We start from the raw sequence: 18870 nt of genomic DNA on the forward strand, positions 1-18870 counted from the left end.
TTTGGCCCCAGAAGAGTTACGCTAAATCAGCCCGGCCATTTACGGAGGGCGGTTTCATCAAAAACTGCATGATAAAGTTTTGTGACGAAGTTTTTGCCAAAAAAAGGCAAACTCTTTTTAAATGTGAGTCTGAGCAGAACACCATTGCCGAGAGAGTAGACCAGTTGGTCCATCAATCTAAAAGAGCAGCTTGTGAAAAAGGGAAAAGATTTCATTGCATATTCCTTGGCTGTGTGATGAGAGCACCGACATTTCTGACATTGCCCAGTTGTCAATTTTCATCCGCGGAGTGGACTCCAGCCTAAGCGTGACAGAGGAGTTTTTGGCTTTACGTCCTATGCATGGCACAACTACGGGCATGATTTGTATGAAGAGGTGTCAAGATGTGTAAATGAGATGGAGCTGCCTTGGGAAAAACTCGTGGGTTTGACAACCGACGGCAGCACCTGCATTGTGGACACGGAGGCGGACCTGTGTGCGAAGATACGGGAAAAGATGCAAGAGGAAAACGCGACAGGTGAGCTGACAGCTTATCATTGTATCATACACCAGGAAGCGTTGTCGGTAAAGCCTTGAAAATGGAGCATGTAATGAGCATCATCACGCGCACAGTTAACTTTATCAGAGCCAAAGGTTTGAATCACCGCCAGTTCAAGGCATTTCTGACGGAGTTAGAAACGGAGCATGGTGATTTGCCTTATCACACAGAGGTGCGATGGCTAAGCAGGGAAAGGTGCTTCAAAGATGTTTCGGCTTCGTGAGGAGATTTGTCTGTTCTTGGACAGCAAAGGGAAAGACACAACACAACTCCGAGACGAAATGTTTCTGTGTGAAATGGCTTTTCTGTGTGACATTACGAGTCATCTGAATGCAATGAACTTGCAGCTGCAGGGTCGGGATCATGTCATCTCTGATATGTACAGTACAGTGAAGGCATTTAAAACCAAACTGACTCGTGGGAGACGCAGATGCGGAAAGAAATTTGAGCCACTTTCCCAGCTGCCAGACCATGAAAGAGAAGCTCTCTACCAGTGCGTTCCCGAGCGCACAGTTGGCTGAAAAATAGGTATGCTTGCCGCTGACTTTCGACGCCGATTTGCTGACTTTGAAGCACAAAAAAGCAGGTTGGAACTGCTCGGTAACCCATTTGCTGTTGACGTGGAAAGCTCACCACCAAACCTCCAAATGGAGTTGATTGACCTCCAATGCAATGATGCACTGAGGGCAAAATATGCGCAGTGGGTGCTGCGGAGTTCGCCCGTTTCCTCCCCGACACAATGCCCCAGCTGCGCATCCAGGCGCTTCAAACGTTGTCTATGTTTGGCGCACATACCTGTGTGAACAACTGTTTTCTTTGATGAACCTGAACAAAACATCACACAGAAGTCGACTTACTGCTGAACACCTCCACTCAATTCTGAGGATTTCCTCAGCTCAGAGCCTTACCCCGAACATTGATGAACTTGTGGAAAAGATGGGACACCACCAAGTATCACCCTCAACCTCAAACAAGTGAACATTACTGTGCAATCACATATTTAGAGTTTTTACTCAGTTCAAGTTTAAAGTTAAAGTTTAATATTTGTTTTCACTGCATGTTACTTCTCCTTAAACAAAGTGTTGTTTTTGATTAATAGATTTTTGCACTTTATTTTTATTGTATTTCAATCCAATTATATTTTAAAAATATTTTCAGTGAGTGGATGAATAAGAAAAATGCTATTATTGTTTTTTTCTTTGAAGTAAATTTAGCCCACTTTTGCTAAAATAGAAAATATAGGCTACTGATGGTGCCTTGAATACCGGTTTCTTTCATTTAATGTTCATGTTATGGGGATTTTTATATAAAGGAAATTTGTCTTTTGTGTCTGTTGAAAATTAAAGATTACTGACAGAGCCATAAGAAAATATTGCTTTATTTATCTGATCATATTGGAATATATTTGTTAGGTTTTCAGTAGGTTCAATTAGGTTCACTAGACTATATGCGTCATTTAAAATTTTTTCAATGAACATTCGAACAGTCCGGCCCTCGGCTTGTAGCTAAATTTTTTATTTGGCCCTCCGTCCATTTGACTTTGACACCCCTGCCTTACAGCAATCTACACACGCACAGAGGACACACATCCTAATCAAATCACAGACTGAGTGTTTGAAATGGGTTCCAGGGTTATGCCAAGGGTTGTGTCACCTTCACGTAACTACCAACAACCCAGTCCTTTCCAAATCCCCCTCTGGAAGCACATTCCACATCCTTTCCGTTCTGAGTCACCTCTTCTGAGAGAATACGACACTACTCTGTTCTGTCCTATCACTTCACCAAATCAGTTAATGGATTCATTCATACGAGGATTCACTCTTCTCAAGATTGACACATCAAACTGTTGACACATTCTGAAAAAGCCGTTTAATACCCTGTGTAGTGAAGTCTATTATAGCTTACTGAACTTCTCTTAGTTTTTGCTATGCTACACTGAAGATTATTGAAGAGTGAAAATCTTGTTATTAGTGTTCATGCTGATATATACTAAATAATGCTTGCATCTTAAATGCCTTACATCTTAATATTCATTATCATCCGTTTGTGCCGCATTTTAGTGTGCTTCCTTTTAATGCAAACACTCCGGGCTTCACACACTGTTGTAAAGCACCTTGAGCCACTTTAGCACAGTACACAACACAGAGCAAGCTGTGCTTTGAAAATACTGCAGTACTCTCTCGTTCTCCCCCTCTTTCTCTCTCCTTCACTCCTCTTCCCATCATTCTCCCTCCAAACTCTGTCTTTCTCTCTCACCCTTCCTCCCCCCTCTTTCTCTCTAACTCTTCCCCCTTTCCCTCTTTCTCTCAACATTCCTCTCCCTTCTCCTCCCCGTTTCCCTCCCTGCGTCTCTGGCCCTGAAGCCCCAGCAGCCATCTCAGACGAATGGAGCAGAAAGCATATGGTGGGGCATGCTTCGCAGGCATGTTATGTAGGCATGGGTTAATCATAATACAGGCAGGATGACCTGTGTGAGTGGAGTCCTCTCCTGCCCTAGGTTACTGCTGCTGCTGCTGTCTCAGTCAAACAGGGGGAGAGGATGTGGAATGGCATGTCACTTCATAGAGATATTCAGCCACTGTTCATTGTTATTAAAAATGGAGGGGGAAAATACATTGAAAGGTTCCTCATTCCTCATCAGGCTTCTTAGGCCAAGGGTGACAGTGACAGTTTGCCACTTTCTTTGAAGTTAATGGCTGCCATCGCTGCCTAATTTGAGGAGGAACATTGACAGGGTCATGGCTAGAAAGGGACCCAGCTGTTGTCAAATGAATGTCAAAAGTTAGATTTTTATTTTATTTTAGCTAAGCCTAACCCTTTTCCTAACCTTAACCTAATTCTCCTAACCTGCTATGAAAAGTCAAATCTGATGTTAATTTGACAAAAGCTGGATCCCTCCTAGCCATGATCAATTGACAGTGGCCACAGATGGCGACCCGCATGGCAGCTGTACTGTGGAGGGTTTAATGATGATTTCAGCAGCTACTGAAGCTGGCGATAGGCTAGGTCACATGATATAGAGTCAGTACTTGCCAGTCTGGCTTGAGGGAAAAAAAAGAGGGAAAAAAAAGAAAATGATGTACAAAGTATCACTGACAATATTTGTTGTACAGAAACCGTCAGTTGGCGCCAGTGTGACTGAAATGGCACCTCCAGAGAGAAGTCCCATTGAGGCTGACCCTCTCACTGTGATTTCACCAACTATGGAGCAGGGTGTTAATAGCAAGATGGCCCCTGATAGCTCCCCTCTCAGGATTTGGAAGACCTGTTTAAACATGCCCTGCCTGTGTGTCACTAAGGGAGATGGTGTGCTCACTGTGCTGTGTATGGAACAATATAGTGAGGATGTGTGTGTACTGTGGCTATCTGCCTGCATGTGTTTTTGGAGTGGCTGCTGATGATGGCAACAGAGAAATGTGAGTGTGTGAAGGGACTGTGTGTAAAGCCTATGTGAGAGTATCATGCGGGTGTGTTTGAGGCAGGAGAGCTATTTGCCTGTGGGCCGGCTAGGGGCTGGGCCAGGGCTCATGACGGTGGGGAGTATTCCAGTCTGTCAGGCTCATGGAGGGCCACAGCAAAGCAAAGGGTCATGTGTCAACACACACAGGTCATAACACCACATAATGTTATGTCACAGCTCTAGCCTACACCACAGGACAATCATCATGGCACACTATGACATGTACATTGACCATACATATTTGCTACGCATTCAATAACTAGAAGGGCTACCATTCAAAATAAACTATACAAAATGTAATCATAAGTATGTCAGACTCAATTTGTCAAACATAGTTTCATTAAAGTGCGGTACATTTGCAGTGTTGCTGCTGCAGTGCTGCTCTTCCCCCTGGACGATTAAATCCAAAGCTCCAAGCGGAGCAGACGAGCTCTAATCTAATATGTCATTTGGAATGCCATTCCATTTGATGTTTATTGTGCTCTGGCTCAAACCGAGAAATCCACTCCACCAATGGACCTACATTCCAGATTTAGGCCAGACCAAGCTCCGAGCAGGCCACGTCAAAATGCAATCTCTTGTACTTCGTAGCACTGTCATATCATCTGCAACTGTCAACATCCAGAAATGTACAGCATTGAACCCCTGAACCCAAGCATAGCCTCTGATAGGGCACGCAAGCCATCTTCAGTTCAGAAAATAAGTCAGATGTATTAATGCTGTGTTAGTATTAATCATAAGCAGGATATAAAGCATATTGTGAAACTGTTGTATTGATGTGGTCCCAGATGGAGCAGCTGATTCATGTGTCTGTCACCAGACCCTCAGGTGGGTGGACATATGGGTGGCCATATGGTAGTACAGTGCTCGCTCTCTCTATTCCTCTCTCCCTACCTGTCCTGACAATGGCCCAATCAGCAGGTCCCCCCCACCCCCCAGCTGAGGAAAGCACTGCTGTCATTTGCAACTCTGATCTCTCTGTCCTAACTTTTGCTCAAATGGAATAATTATAGCCCTATATTCTCAATACCCTATCTGTATCCATAGGTATCCTGCTTGACTGCTTGAGACTATTTTATATTCTAATACACTGACATTCTGAAGTCTTTCTATTACCCAAACACAACTCACCCTTGACAACTTGCTTGCATCTGGGTAGTCTTGATTGACCTATTTATAGCTGTGAGTAATTGTGAAATATGAAAGCCTTCACAGCACAGCAGCATACCTTTATGACCAGCTGAGCTCCCAGCTCAGGTTTAATATGAACACCCTTGTGTTGACTAACTGTCCTTAAACACAAACCCAGCCTCCAGCTCAGTCAGCTCAGGCAGCTTACTCCCTTCCAACAGTAGGGTCCACAAACAGAACTCTGCTGCAGGGTGAGGCCGAGGCCTAGGTCATGTGATATGAATCAGCGTGACAGGGGTGACTGGTGCTTTTAGAACGGGTTTCGGACTGAGTCCCAATGTCCTTGTCACTGCACTGGTCAGGACTGACTCTCGGGGCTATCCCCTGATTACGGACAGGCTATATGATGACAGCAAGTCTGACACACTGGTCTAACGGGAGGTTATGTCTCTGGATGAAACCCTGGTTACTTGATAGCAGTCGTCAGGTTGTTATTGTGTGGGAAATCAACATATGTAATGTTAGGGAAAGGAGTGTGTGTGAGAGAGGGAGCAGAGTTGGTTTACTGAGTGTTGTGTGAGAGAGCGAGAGAGAGAGAGAGATGAGGAGTTACTTTATGGCCAGTGTGTGTGGGAGAGGGAGAGAGCCGTTGCTTTCCTTTTAGTAAATATTAGAGGGCAACTTCCTTTAGGGTTCTCAGAAATGTTTCTCTTATTTTTTCTGAGTAATGGATATCCTTCCCTGAAGTCTTTCTGACACTTAAATCATTTAGCTCCTCAGTCCGCCTGGAAGAGAATCTGTTTTTTTGGGGAAAACATGAGCAAAGGAAAAAGAAAGCTGTAAGACAGGCTAGTTCTAAGAAACTGCTCTCTGTAGGAAGCCCACTCACTTTGAGATAATTATGAATTCCTCTTGAAATATTAAGCTGTTAAGTCTGGCTTTTTCCTTTAACTCTTCCCAAAAAAATCAGGTGCATACTTTAAAGTTGATGTAAGAAAGTTGTTTTGCAATTTGTACCTGACCTGTCTGACAAGATACCCCACAAGACATGCCACCCGAGGTCTCTTCACAGTCCCCAAGTCCAGAACAGACTATGGGAGGCGCACAGTGCTACATAGAGCCATGACTACATGGAACTCTATTCCACATCAGGTAGCCGATGCAAGCAGTAGAATCAGATAAAAATATAAAAATAAACATCTTATGGAACAGCGGGCACTGTGAAGAGACACCAGGGTACAGACATGCATACTTACACACATGTACATTGTAATATTGTTGTGTGGCGGTATTATACATTTTCTTTTGTAGATGCGCAGTGGTGTAATAATGTTATGATGTACTGTTTTATGTGTAATGTAAGTGCCTTAATGTGTAGCTACTGCCATGGCAACAGCTAATGGGGATCCCTAATGAATACAAAAATGAATGTTGGAGAGCTAGCTAAAAGTACTGTATGACAATATATCCCTGTATCACTCTTAATATGTTATGTTGTATATCATTTTCACGCAGCCTCCATTGACCAGCCATTTGGTATAAGGCAAACAGTAATTATCTGTTTAGTATAAAAGATTTAAAAACATATCTGTTCATTACAGCCCATTGTAATGTAGTCCACACTGAGTAGCCAGAAGACAGTAAAACAATAATAAAGTTTGTACATGTTGAGTATGATTCAAGTGTTACCCCGTCTTCTCTGTGTTTGGTTAGGTCAGGTTGTGATTCGGGTGGGAAAATCTATGTTTTCTATTTCTTTGTTGTTTTGCCGTGTGTGTGTGGTTGGGGATCATATATAAGTTGTAATTTTCCATTTGGGTTTTGTGGGGTGTTGTTTTCTGTATAGGTTGTTTCCCTGACAGAACTGTGCGCTTTCGTTTTCTCCTTTTGTTTGAGTGTTTTTGTGAACATTAAATTATGAACACTTTCCACGCTGCGCTTTGGTCTCATTCCGACAACGAACGTTACACTCTGGCATGTGTCAAGTAGCGCTGCAGTTGGGTTTCAATGGTCACTTTCAACTCAAGATTGTGTCTAACAGCGAATATTGCCATGTTAATTATGTCACAACAATGAAGAACTATGTGTAGACATACAGTAAGAACAGGTTTTATTCAAATGAACAACTTTGCCTATAATTTGAACCAAGCTAATGAAATTCAACAAAAAATGTATTAATGGTTAGGCTATTTGGTTCTAAAATATTTCCTAATAAAAAACATTTTTAGCTGCTAACCCAACAGCTAATGTACTGTACACACAAAACCCAGCGTGGTTACCTGATAGCAGCGCTGCTTGACAAATGCCCCCAGTGTCACAGTGATGGCAGTTGGTAGCCCTTCCTGACAAAACACCATCGTCATGTCCATCACTCACTGTCTCTTGGTTGTTAGTTCTCTCCCACCTGCCCCCTTTCTAGCTCCCCTTTCTTTTCAAATGGAGTGGATATCAGCCGAATGCTACAACTAAATGTTGTAATATTGTTGTGTGGCGGTATTATACATTTTCTTTTGTAGATGCGCTGCTCAGGTACTGTAACGCCAGCCTTTTTTATCTCCTACATATCTGCTATACTCCATCCTCCCTCTAGATCTTAGGTTTCGATTGAACTAGATCTGCGTTCAAAGCCCAGTTAGACATCCCAACCGGCTCTAGAAGAATTGGATCTAGATTAGACTCCTCCTCACTCCTTTACTTTAAACTGGGCTTAGTCGCTAGAACTTCCCCCTTTCTGTGACGCAGAGTTTGTCACAGTTACTGCTGCAGCTGCTTTCTGGACTATAGGAGGATCTTGCTCCGGTCTGTCTGTTAGTGGAGGTAGAGCTAAGTAGGTGGAGCGTCAGTTAGCTAGTAACATCCTTCTAGGCTCTCTAAATCCACATAGGAAAACTATGGATCTGAGCTTAATAAGCTGTCTCTCCAAAAATCCTCCCCTTCTCCGCCTCTCCTTCCCTGTAGCGGTGTGATCACAGACAATGAACAAAACTCTAATTTAGAGGCAACAGAGTCGCCATTCGGGCCCCCATAGACTGCAGTCTGCACTCTAAGGTCCAACATTGCCTTAATGGATGGAATAACTGCTCCTCTATCGCTGGCAATAAGAGTCTCTGCACTGTCTGCAGAGTTCAGTTAAACTAGCCCCAGTATCCACATGCAGTAAGTTACAGTCCGGTAACCTGGAAAGACATGGGTTGCATTCAGTTGGCACAAAATGTTCTCTGCTATTTTTGTTCCTAATGAACGCAACCGTAGTGAACTAACACAGAGTAGTGTACTCCCTATGTGGCTCTACAAGGCTAGGAACATAGCTAAGATGTTTGGCAGGCCATAGTTAGGCCATGTGCATAATATTGTCAAACTGTAACTCTCCCATGCCAATTAAAGTAGACAGTACAGTGCTGAGAGTAGAGTAGCATCCTAACAATAGCACCATTTTAACACCACTTTTGCACTAGTTTAGTGGCATAATTCCCTACCTCGGGTACAAACAGCCTGTCTTTCTCGCTCTCTTTCTTACTGTCATTCTCTCTCACTCTAGTTCTAGCTGTTGGTCTCTCACACTGTCTCTAAATCTATATACAACTCTTTCTTCTTTTCCCTCTCCCTCCCTGGCTCTCCGGGGCGTAGTTGGGAAGCCTCCCATGTAAACTTCTTAACCTCTCTGTGTTTGACTGCTAGATCCTCTGGTGTGCTTTGCCCTGGTCTGGGCTGCATTGTAAAACAGGATGCGGTCTCTAGGAGGCTCAGTCATTCTCATTTCCCATCTCATTTGGCAACATGAGCACCTTTTCCATTCCCCATCCAGTCAGCCATGACTTATTTATATGATGGCTGGCTAATGGGTCCTACTGAGTACCTCCTGCCTCCTAAAGACATCCTGTTTTACAATGGACTCAGTAGGTGTAGGCTAAGTGGTAAGGTTCTGTCTTTCCCTACAGTACACCCCAGATCATTATATCCCTGCCGCCCGCCGCCGCCACCACGTTTGTCAATTCCATATCAATTAGAAAGTGGAATTGCTCCCAACCTTGGTGTGATACTTGTTGTGAAGCATGCTTGTTATTCCAAGTGATTTCAAATGAAAATGTGCTACTCTAACCTGGTGCAAAGTTTTGCAATGCTGAAATATCTTTACCCTCAGGTTTTCCAATGCAATCGATTCTCGTGACCATCGACTGGATTGATTTTTCTTTTTACTTTGTCAAAAGATGCTTGTTTGGGATTCAGTTTCATCCCTTCTACACATACCTCCTCTCTTATCCCTGATGGGTTACCTGGAAACTACTACCTATAACACAGCTTCTTCATTGGTTAACTCCTGAGCCTCTGCTTGTCATTCCATTGTCATTTTGGATCTGAATCACTTTCCCCTCATCAGGAGTGGCCCTGAATGGAAACTGATCATCCGGAGTACCCATGACTGTTCCTCAGTCCTCACCACGCGGATGAAATTACAACTGGAAGGTCCTGCTTTACTCCTCCACCGTGTGACTGTCACAGAAACACTTCTAGTCCCCCTTCTGGTTCTGGAACTCTATCCTCAGATGCCTCCTATTAGGAGGTGGTAGGATGGAGAAGAGGAAGAAGAGGTGATTTCAGGCTTCGGTCACCCCTGCTCTGTAGATCGCACGGAGCTGACTGTGCATTAGTTGAGTTTGCTGAACACCTGCTAAGTGTTTGCTGAGCACTAACGAGCTATCTGGACAAGATCTGAGGAAGCGAACGCTCTGGAGAGGCAGTGATACCGGCGTGACACTCATGCTAAGTGCCCCCCCTCGTCATTCACACTCTGTCTGTGTCTCTCTCTGTCTCTTTATTTCTCTCTCTGTCTTTCTCTTTTTCTTTCCCTCTTTCTCTCTCTGTCTCGCCTTCCCAGCCGGACACAATGTAAAGGTGGCAGTCACAGAAGAAATTCAAACAGAGGAAGCTTTGATGTTTCACATTTCTCTTGCTTATTTTATCCTCTTTCTCTGTCTTTCTCTTCCCGGAGAGGACACATCAAGGATGAGGCCTAAACAAGTACAGGTCACTGGGAAAGTCCCCCTAATGTCCACCTCTCCTCCTCCCTTTGCCTTGGACTCTTTAACACTGCCCTTCTAATCCCTCCTGATTGGCTGTGAGCACCACAGGGTTCGGTCCGGTGACTTCACGTACTGTACATTGTCTGAAGTGTCATTCAAACCTCAATGTGACCGGCTCACCCCAGTCAACTGGTTTAGTTCATCTTTCTTGTTTTCAGCTAACCGTTTCCAATTCCGCTCCGTTTAGACTATAAATGCCATATTTCCACTCTTACTTGCCCTGTTGTTGTGTGCCCACTAAGATAACAAGGCTGGAATCTAATATAGTCCTCTGTCAAGGATATGTTCTGCACAGCCTCAGTGTAGCCCATCCACATCGGAGATTGGGCCTACCATGGAGCCCCACTGGGGACTTGTGTGGTACTGTAGTATCTCACATTGTCTATTGTACACAGTCAATGACACTCAAGCCTCATGGGCGGGTAATAGTTTAAATATGCAGACTCTGTGAACCTGTGTGCTTCTTCAATATGTTGTTTTCTGGTTCTCTAGTAACTCTCTGCAGACCAACGCACTAGTCTTTATTTGATCGACCGCTAGACTAGACCAAACTTTCTCCTTGTTGAGTTGAATGCAAAATTAGGAGTTTGTAATCACCCTTTTGATGAGTGTATTTTCTCTCTCCCCCGTCATTCGTTCATCTTTCCCCACCTCCTTTTTCTGCTTGCTCTCTCTTCTCATTCCCTCTTCCTCGCATGCTTCCCTCTTTCTCCATCCCTTCCTACCTCTCTCTCGTTCCTCCATCATTCCCTCCTTTCCCCAATCCTCCCTCTTTCCTTCCACTATTCTGCCCTCCCTCCCTCTGCAGCTGTCCATAGTCTGAAGTTGAGTCGTACCCACGTGGACGAGGTCTACCTCTACAGCAATACCACCGCCTCCAAGAAAGATCGCCCGCACCGTCACCCAGAAACTGGGCTTCTCCAAAGGTTAGAGGTCACTGCTGACTGACCACTCTTCTGTTGCACCCCCTACCCCCCTTCCCCACCCCAATACCAGTAAACTGGTAATTATGATTCAAGGCAATTAGGGAAACATTCATCAACAAACAAGCGTTTGTTGGGCAAAATCTGGACAATATGCAATCACCTACTGTTGGGAGCCTCTGATTTTCCTGACCATTTCCCTTCCCACGCCAGCCCCCAGCCTCCAGCAGTGGTACTGCTCCCCCGGGGAGACATGGAGGAGGCCTCACTGGAGGACAAACCCCCCCAGACCACACACATTGTCTTCGTGGTCCACGGCATTGGACAGATGATGGACACGGGGCGCATCGTCAAGAACACTGGCATGTGAGTGCACTCGTGTGTGTGTGTCTGTCTCTGTCTCTGTCTGTCCCCGGAAAAAGTCAAGTGGTCTAAATACTTTCCAAATACAGTGCATTCAGAAAGTATTCAGACCCCTTGACTTTTTCCACATTTTGTTAAGTTATAGCCTCATTAAAATGTATATGGATTCATGTAAAGTCAAAAAAAAGAAACGTCCCTTTTTCAGGACCCTGTCTTTCAAAGATAATTCGTAAAAATCCAAATAACCTCACAGATCTTCATTGTAAAGGGTTTCAACACTGTTTCCATGCTTGTTCAATGAACCATAAACAATTAATGAACATGCATCTGTGGAAAGGTTGTTGAGACACTAACAGCTTACAGACGGTAGGCAATTAAGGTCACAGTTATGAAAACTACTACTGACTCTGAAAAACACCAAAAGAAAGATGCCCAGGGTACCCAGATACTGACTGTTACTTTTGATTTTGACCCCTCCCCCCTTTGTTCAGGGACATATTATTCAATTTCTGTTGGTCACATGTCTGTGGAACTTGTTCAGTTTATGTCTCAGATGTTGAATCTTATGTTCATACAAATATTTACACATGTTAAGTTTGCTGAAAATAAACGCAGTTGACAGTGAGAGGACTTTTATTTTTTTGCTGAATTTAGTAAACAAAAAAGTGTTAAACAAATCAAAGTATATTTTATATTTGAGTCTTCAAAGTTGCCACCCTTTATCTTGATGACAGCTTTGCACACTCTTGGCATTCTCTCATCCAGCTCTACCTGGAATGCTTTTCCAACAGTCTTGAAGGAGTTACCACATGCTGAGCACTTGATGGCTGCTTTTCCTTCACTCTGTGGTCCGACTCATCCCAAACCATCTCAGTTTGGTTGAGGTCGGGGGGATTGTGGAGGCCACGTCATCTGATGCAGCACTCCAGCACTCTCCTTCTTGGTAAAATAGCCCTTACATAGCCTGGTGGTGTGTTGGGTCAGTGTCCTGTAGAAAAACAAATGATAGTCCCACTAAGCCCAAACCAGATGGGATGGTGTGTCGCTGCAGAATGCTGTGGTAGCCATGCTGGTTAAATGTGCCTTGAATTCTAAATAAATCTCAGACCATGTCACCAGCAAAGCACCATAACACCTCCTCCTCCGTGCTTTACTGTGGAAAATACACATGCAGAGATCATCCGTTCACCCACACCGCATCTCACAAAGACATGGCGGTTGGAACCAAAAATCTCCAAATTGGACTCCAGACCAAAGGACACATTTCCCCCGTTCTAATTTCCATTGCTTGTGTTTTTTGGCCCAAGCAAGTCTCTTCTTCTTATTGGTGTCCTTTTATTAGTGACGACTTTGCAGCAATTCGACCATGAAGGCCTGATTCACACAGTCTCCTCTGAACAGTTGATGTTGAGATGTGTCTTTTACTTGAACTCTGAAGCATTTATTTGGCCTGCAATTTCTGAGGCTGGTCACTCTAATGAACTTATCCTCTGCAGCAAAGGTAAATCTGGGACTTCCATTCCTGTGGCGGTCCTTATGAGCACCAGTTTCATCATAGCGCTTAATGTTTTTTGCGACTGCACTTGAAGAGCCCCTAACCAACAATGCAGTTTTAAATAAGGATTAAAAATAAGAAGTAAATGTAACATGTCATCAATGAGCAGTAGTTAAATAACAGTAGCGAGACTACATACAGGGGGGTACCGATACAGAGTCAATGTGCTGGGGCACCGGTTAGTCGGTAATTGAGGTAATATGTACATGTAGGTAGAGTTATTAAAGTGACTATGCATTGATGATAACAACAGAGTAGCAGCGGTGTAAAAGGGGGGTAATGCAAATGGGTCTCGGTATCCATTTGATTAGATGTTCAGTAGTCTTATGGTTTGGGGTTAGAAGCTGTTTAGATGCCTCTTGGACTTAGACTTTGCACTCTGGTACCGCTTGCCGTTCGGTAGCAGAGAGAACAGTCTATGACTAGGGTGGCTGGAGTCTCTGACAATTTTTAGGGCCTTCCTCTGACACCGCCTGGTATAGAGGTCCTGGATGGCAGGAAGCTTTGCCCCAGTGATGTGCTGGGCTGTACCCACTACCCTCTGTAGTGCCTTACGGTCGAAGGCCGAGCAGTTGCCATATCAGGCAGTGATGCAGCCAGTCAGGATGCTCTCGATGGTGCAGCTGTAGAACCTTTTGAGGATCTGAGGACCCATGCCAAATATTTTCAGTGCCCTCTTCACGACTGTCTTGGTGTGCTTGAACCATGTTAGTTTGTTGGTGATGTGGACACCAAGGAACTTGAAGCTCACAACCTGCTCTACTGCAGCCCCGTCGATGAGAATGGGGGCGTGCTCAGTCCTCTTTTTCCTGTAGTCCACAATCATCTCCTTTGTCTTGATCACGTTGAGGGAGAGGTTGTTGTCAGGGCACCACGCGGCCAGGTCTCTGACCTCCGCCCTATAGGCTGTCTCGTCGTTGTTGGTGATCAGGCCTACCACTTTTGTGTCATCGGCAAACTTAATGATGGTGTTGGAGTCGTGCCTAGCCATGCAGTCATGAGTGAACAAGGAGTACAGGAGGGGACTGAGCATGCACCCCTGAGGGGCCTCTGTGTTGAGGATCAGCGTGGTGGATGTGTTGTTACCTATCCTTACCACCTGGGGGGGCGGTCCGTCAGGAAGTCCAGGATCCAGTTTCAGAGGGAGATGTTTAGTCCCAGGGTCCTTAAAGTATTGATGATGTTTGTGGGCACTATGGTGTTGAACGCTTAGCTGTAGTCCATGAACAGCATTCTCACATAGGTGTTCCTTTTGTCCAGGTGGGAAAGGGCAGTGTGGAGTGCAATAGAGATGGCATCATCTGTGGATCTGTTGGGGCGGTATGCTAATTGGAGTGGGTCTAGGGTTTCTGGGATAATGGTGTTGATTTGAGCCATGACCAGCCTTTCAAAGCACTTCATGGCTACAGACGTGAGTGCTACGGGTCGGTTGTCATTTAGGCATGTTACCTTAGTGTTCTTGGGCGCAGGGACTATGGGGATCTGCTTAAAACATGTTATTACAGACTCGGACAGGGAGAGATTGAAAATGTCAGTGAAGACACTTGCCAGTTGGTCAGTGCATGCTCGCAATACACATCCTGATAATCCATCTTGCCCTGCGGCTTTGTGAATGTTGACCTGTTTAAAGGTCTTACTCACATCGGCTGTGGAGAGCGCGATCACACATTCTTCCAGAACAGCTGGTGCTCTCATGCATGTTTGTGTTATTTGCCTCGAAGTGAGCATTGTAGTTTAGCTCGTCTGGTAGGCTCGTGTCACTGGGCAGCTCTCGGTTGTGCTTCTCTTTGTAGTCTGTAATGGTTTGCAAGTCCTGCCACATCAGACGAGCGTCAGAGCCGGTGTAGGACGATTCAATCTTAGTCCTGTATTGACGGTTCGTCGAAGGGCATAGCAGGATTTCTTATAAGCTTCCGGGTTCTGGTCCCGCTCCTTGAAAGTGGCAGCTCTAGCCTTTAGCTCAGTGCGGATGTTGCCTGTAACCCATGGCTTCTGGTTGGGGTATGTATGTACGGTCACTGTGGGGGCGATGTCATCGATGTACGTATTGATGAAGCCAGTGACTGATGTGGTGTACTCCTCAATGCCATCGGAGGAAACCCGGGAACATATCCCAGTCTGTGCTAGCAAAACATTCCTTTTAGCTTAGCATCTGCTTCAACTGACCACTTTTTTATTGATCAAGTCACTGTTGCTTCCTGCTTTAATTTTTGCTTCTAAGCAGAATTCAGGAGGTCAGATTTACCAAATGGAGGGCTAGGGAGAGCTTTGTATGCATCTCTGTGTGTAGAGTAAAGGTGGTCCAGAGTTATTTTTTAATTTTATTTTTTCCCCTCTGGTTGCACATTTAACATGGTCCCAAAATGTTTTGCTTGTTAGCAATCCCATTTTCAAGATATGTAACTTTCAAAATACAGTAATCATCCCCATATGATGCTGTTTGCATCAAATGATGCCGCGTATATGATGTAAAACGCAGCATCATACAGGGATGATTTCTGTATTTTGAAAGTTACATACAGTATCCTGAAAACGTGATTACTCACAAGCAAAACATTTTGAGGCCATGTCAACAATGGACTAATGAAACAAATACCAACATTTTTCCTTTTTAATAGTATGTTACTCAACGAGAATAGACTATGCAGCTGCCAGCACCTCAAACATGTTGACCCATTTACGTCATGACCCCAGTATTCCAACCATCAGAGTAAGACGGAAACTCAAAGAAACAACACATTGTCTCCCCTCTGCATTCAAGCAGCCCTTGGCAGCTGATTCTTACCGGGCCAAAGAAATTACAAGAGCGATAGGTAGGCTATGTTTTATATTTTTTACCGTCTTTGGTTTATAGCTGCGGATATGCGCCCATTCTCGAATGCTGAGAATAGGGGGTTTTAGCACCTTGTGAAAGTGCTTAAAACACGATATGAACTTCCCTCTTGCACCCATTTCAGCAAACAGGTAGTACCAGCTCTATTCTAAGCAAACCAAAGTCAAAGTTTTTAATTAATTGGCCAATGCACCCTGTGTTGCGCTTATTTAACAGTGACAGCCCGTCACATTTCCCGGAGTGGGAGATGTACCGTGCCACAGACACACCCCCTTTATGAGAGTCCGCATCTGGCACTGAAGGAGGCAGTGTCATGGTGCGTTCGTAACCAAGTGGAAAGTGGGAATTTACCACATACGACTAGGAATAATCCACTTGAACAGGCCTCAAACTGGTTAAAACTAGTGGGAAACTCCTCTATCACCCACTTCTTCCACATGCTGACCTCTGACATCACCTACTAAGGAAATGGCCTCTAACAGCTTTTTCGACAGTTAAATGCAACAACAAAACATTATTTATAAAAAGCAATCTATGAATGTATTTTTTTAAGTCTGTAATTTGTTTACAAGCATGATATCTGTACTTCTAGTTTGTGGTTGAAACAACTTGTTGGCCATTAGCCAATCAGCGTTTCTCAACAAGTTCAAATCACATGAATGCGCCTAACTGATATTTACGACCTCCCACCTCCCACATGGTCGCAGACGCAGCATTAGAGTGTAAACTTGAGGCCCAACATAATGCTCCAGTCACAACAGACAATGCAAGGAACATTGTGAATGCTGAATATTGTGAATGCCATTTAATTTTTCCAGCCTGTTATGAAACGAAACCGTGACCCCCCCCCAAACCTCAACACGTACCGACCGCGACCCCCCAAAACTCAATAGTACGAACGTCTACCCCCCCAAAACCTCAAACACGTACCGAACCGTGACTCCCCAAAACCTCAATAGTACCGACCGTGACCCCCCCAAAACTAAATAAGTACGACGAACCGTGACCCCCCCCAAAACCTCAATACGTACCGAACCGTGGGTTTGGTGAACCGATACATAGCTAATACATACACTACATGGCCAGAAGTATGTGGACATCCATTCAAATGAGTTGATTCGGCTATTTCAGCCATACCTTTTGCTGACAGGTGTATAAAATTGAGCACACAGCCATGCAATCTCCATAGGCAAACATTGGCAGTAGAGTGGCCCGTACTGAAGAGCTCAGTGACTATCAACGTGGCACCGTCATAGGAAGCTACCTCCAACAAGTCAGTTTGTCAAATTTCTGCCCTGCTAGAGCTGCCCCGGTCAACTGTAAGTGCTGTTATTGTGAAGTGGAAACGTCTAGGAGCAACAACGGCTCAGCTGCGAAGTGGTAGGCCACACAAGATCACAGAACACGTAAAAATCATGCCGTCTGCTCCAAACTGAGTTCCAAACTGCCTCTGGAAATCAAATCAAAGTTTATTTGTCACGTGCGCTGAATACAACAGTGAAACGCTTACGTACAGGCTCTAACCAACAGTGCAAAAAAGGTATTAGGTGAACAATAGGTAAGTAAAGAAATAAAAAACGACAGTAAAAAGACAGTGAAAAATAACAGTAGCGAGGCTACATTTAGTCGGGCTGATTGAGGTAGTATGTACATGTAGATATGGTTAAAGCAACGTCAGCACAAGAACTGTTCGTTTGGAGCTTCATGAAATGGGTTACCATGGCCGAGCAGCCGCACACAAGCCTAAGATCACCATGTGCAATGCCAAGCATTGGCTGGAGTGGTGTAAAGCTCGCCGCCATTGAACTCTGGAGCAGTGGAAACATGTTCTCTGGAGTGCTGAATCACACGTCACCATCTGGCAGTCCGAAGGACGAATCTGGGTTTGGCGGATGGCAGGAGCACGCTACCTGCCCGACTGCATAGTGCCAACTGTGAAGTTTGGTGGAGGAGGAATAACAGTAAGGGGCTGTTTTTCATGGTGCAGGCTAGGCCCCTTAGTTCCAGTGAAGGGAAATCTTAACACTACAGCATACAATGACATTGTAGACGATTCTGTGCTTCCAACTTTGTGGCAACAGTTTGGGGAAAGCCCTTTCCTGTTTCAGCATGACAATGCCCCTGTGTACAAAGCGAGGTCCATACAGAAATGGTTTGTCGAGATTGCTGTGGAAGAACTTGACTGGCCTGCACAGAGCCCTGACCTCAACCCCATTGAACACCTTTAGGATGAATTGGAACACAGACTGCGAGCCAGACCTAATCGTCCAACATCAGTGCCCGACCTCACTAATGCTTGTGGCTGAAAGGAAGCAAGTCCCTGCAACAATTAATGCCCATATTAATGCCCATGATTTTGGAATGAGATGTTCGATGAACAAGTGTCCACATACATTTGGTCATGTAATGTATTAAACTGTACCTGCAGTATTCTGAGTATTCCTGTGTTATTACTACTGTGTAAGGCCTATTCTAGGTACCCAGACAGATGAGACCTACTCATAGCTCTCGAGCTGTATATATTACCGCAGGTTCTGGAATAACACAATGACCTGAGTAACACAGAACGTTCTGTCTCTCCCTCCGCCGGGAGCTTAGGGTCATTAAGCAGGTAGCTAAAGTAGACCAAGTCAGGCCAGCTCACTCTAAAACTCATTCTCTACACTGCTGGGATTAGGCTATTGGCCTTCCATCAAGCCTAGAGAAAAGACCAGCCTCATGTAGCCAGCTCTCTTCTCTCTCTCCTTTATCTTTTAAAGGCTTGGTTCGCTCTAGTATGTCACACACCACTCAAACACTTTCAATTGACAACACTCTTCCTTTCTATCTCTCTCTCGACCTACCACCATCTTCTCTCTTCCTCCCCCTCTATCCATACCTCTCCTTCCATACCTCTCCTCACCTCTCCTTCCATACCTCTCCTTCCATACCTCTCCTCTCACCTCTCCTTCAATACCTCTCCTTCCATACCTCTCCTCACCTCTCC

General features: G+C 44.7%; 1 protein-coding gene across 1 annotated transcript in view; it reads left to right on the forward strand.

Annotated features, from left to right (window-relative positions):
* LOC111962988 (phospholipase DDHD1-like) overlaps positions 1–18870 on the forward strand; it is a 38507-nt gene that overhangs the window by 8599 nt on the left and 11038 nt on the right. The window contains 5 exon segments of the mRNA XM_070443275.1: positions 11019–11089; positions 11091–11136; positions 11354–11369; positions 11371–11503; positions 11921–11933. Coding sequence (XP_070299376.1) covers positions 11019–11089; positions 11091–11136; positions 11354–11369; positions 11371–11503; positions 11921–11933 — 279 coding nt within the window.

Source organism: Salvelinus sp. IW2-2015, linkage group LG4q.2, assembly GCF_002910315.2.
Source record: "Salvelinus sp. IW2-2015 linkage group LG4q.2, ASM291031v2, whole genome shotgun sequence".
Classification (NCBI taxonomy): domain Eukaryota; kingdom Metazoa; phylum Chordata; class Actinopteri; order Salmoniformes; family Salmonidae; genus Salvelinus; species Salvelinus sp. IW2-2015.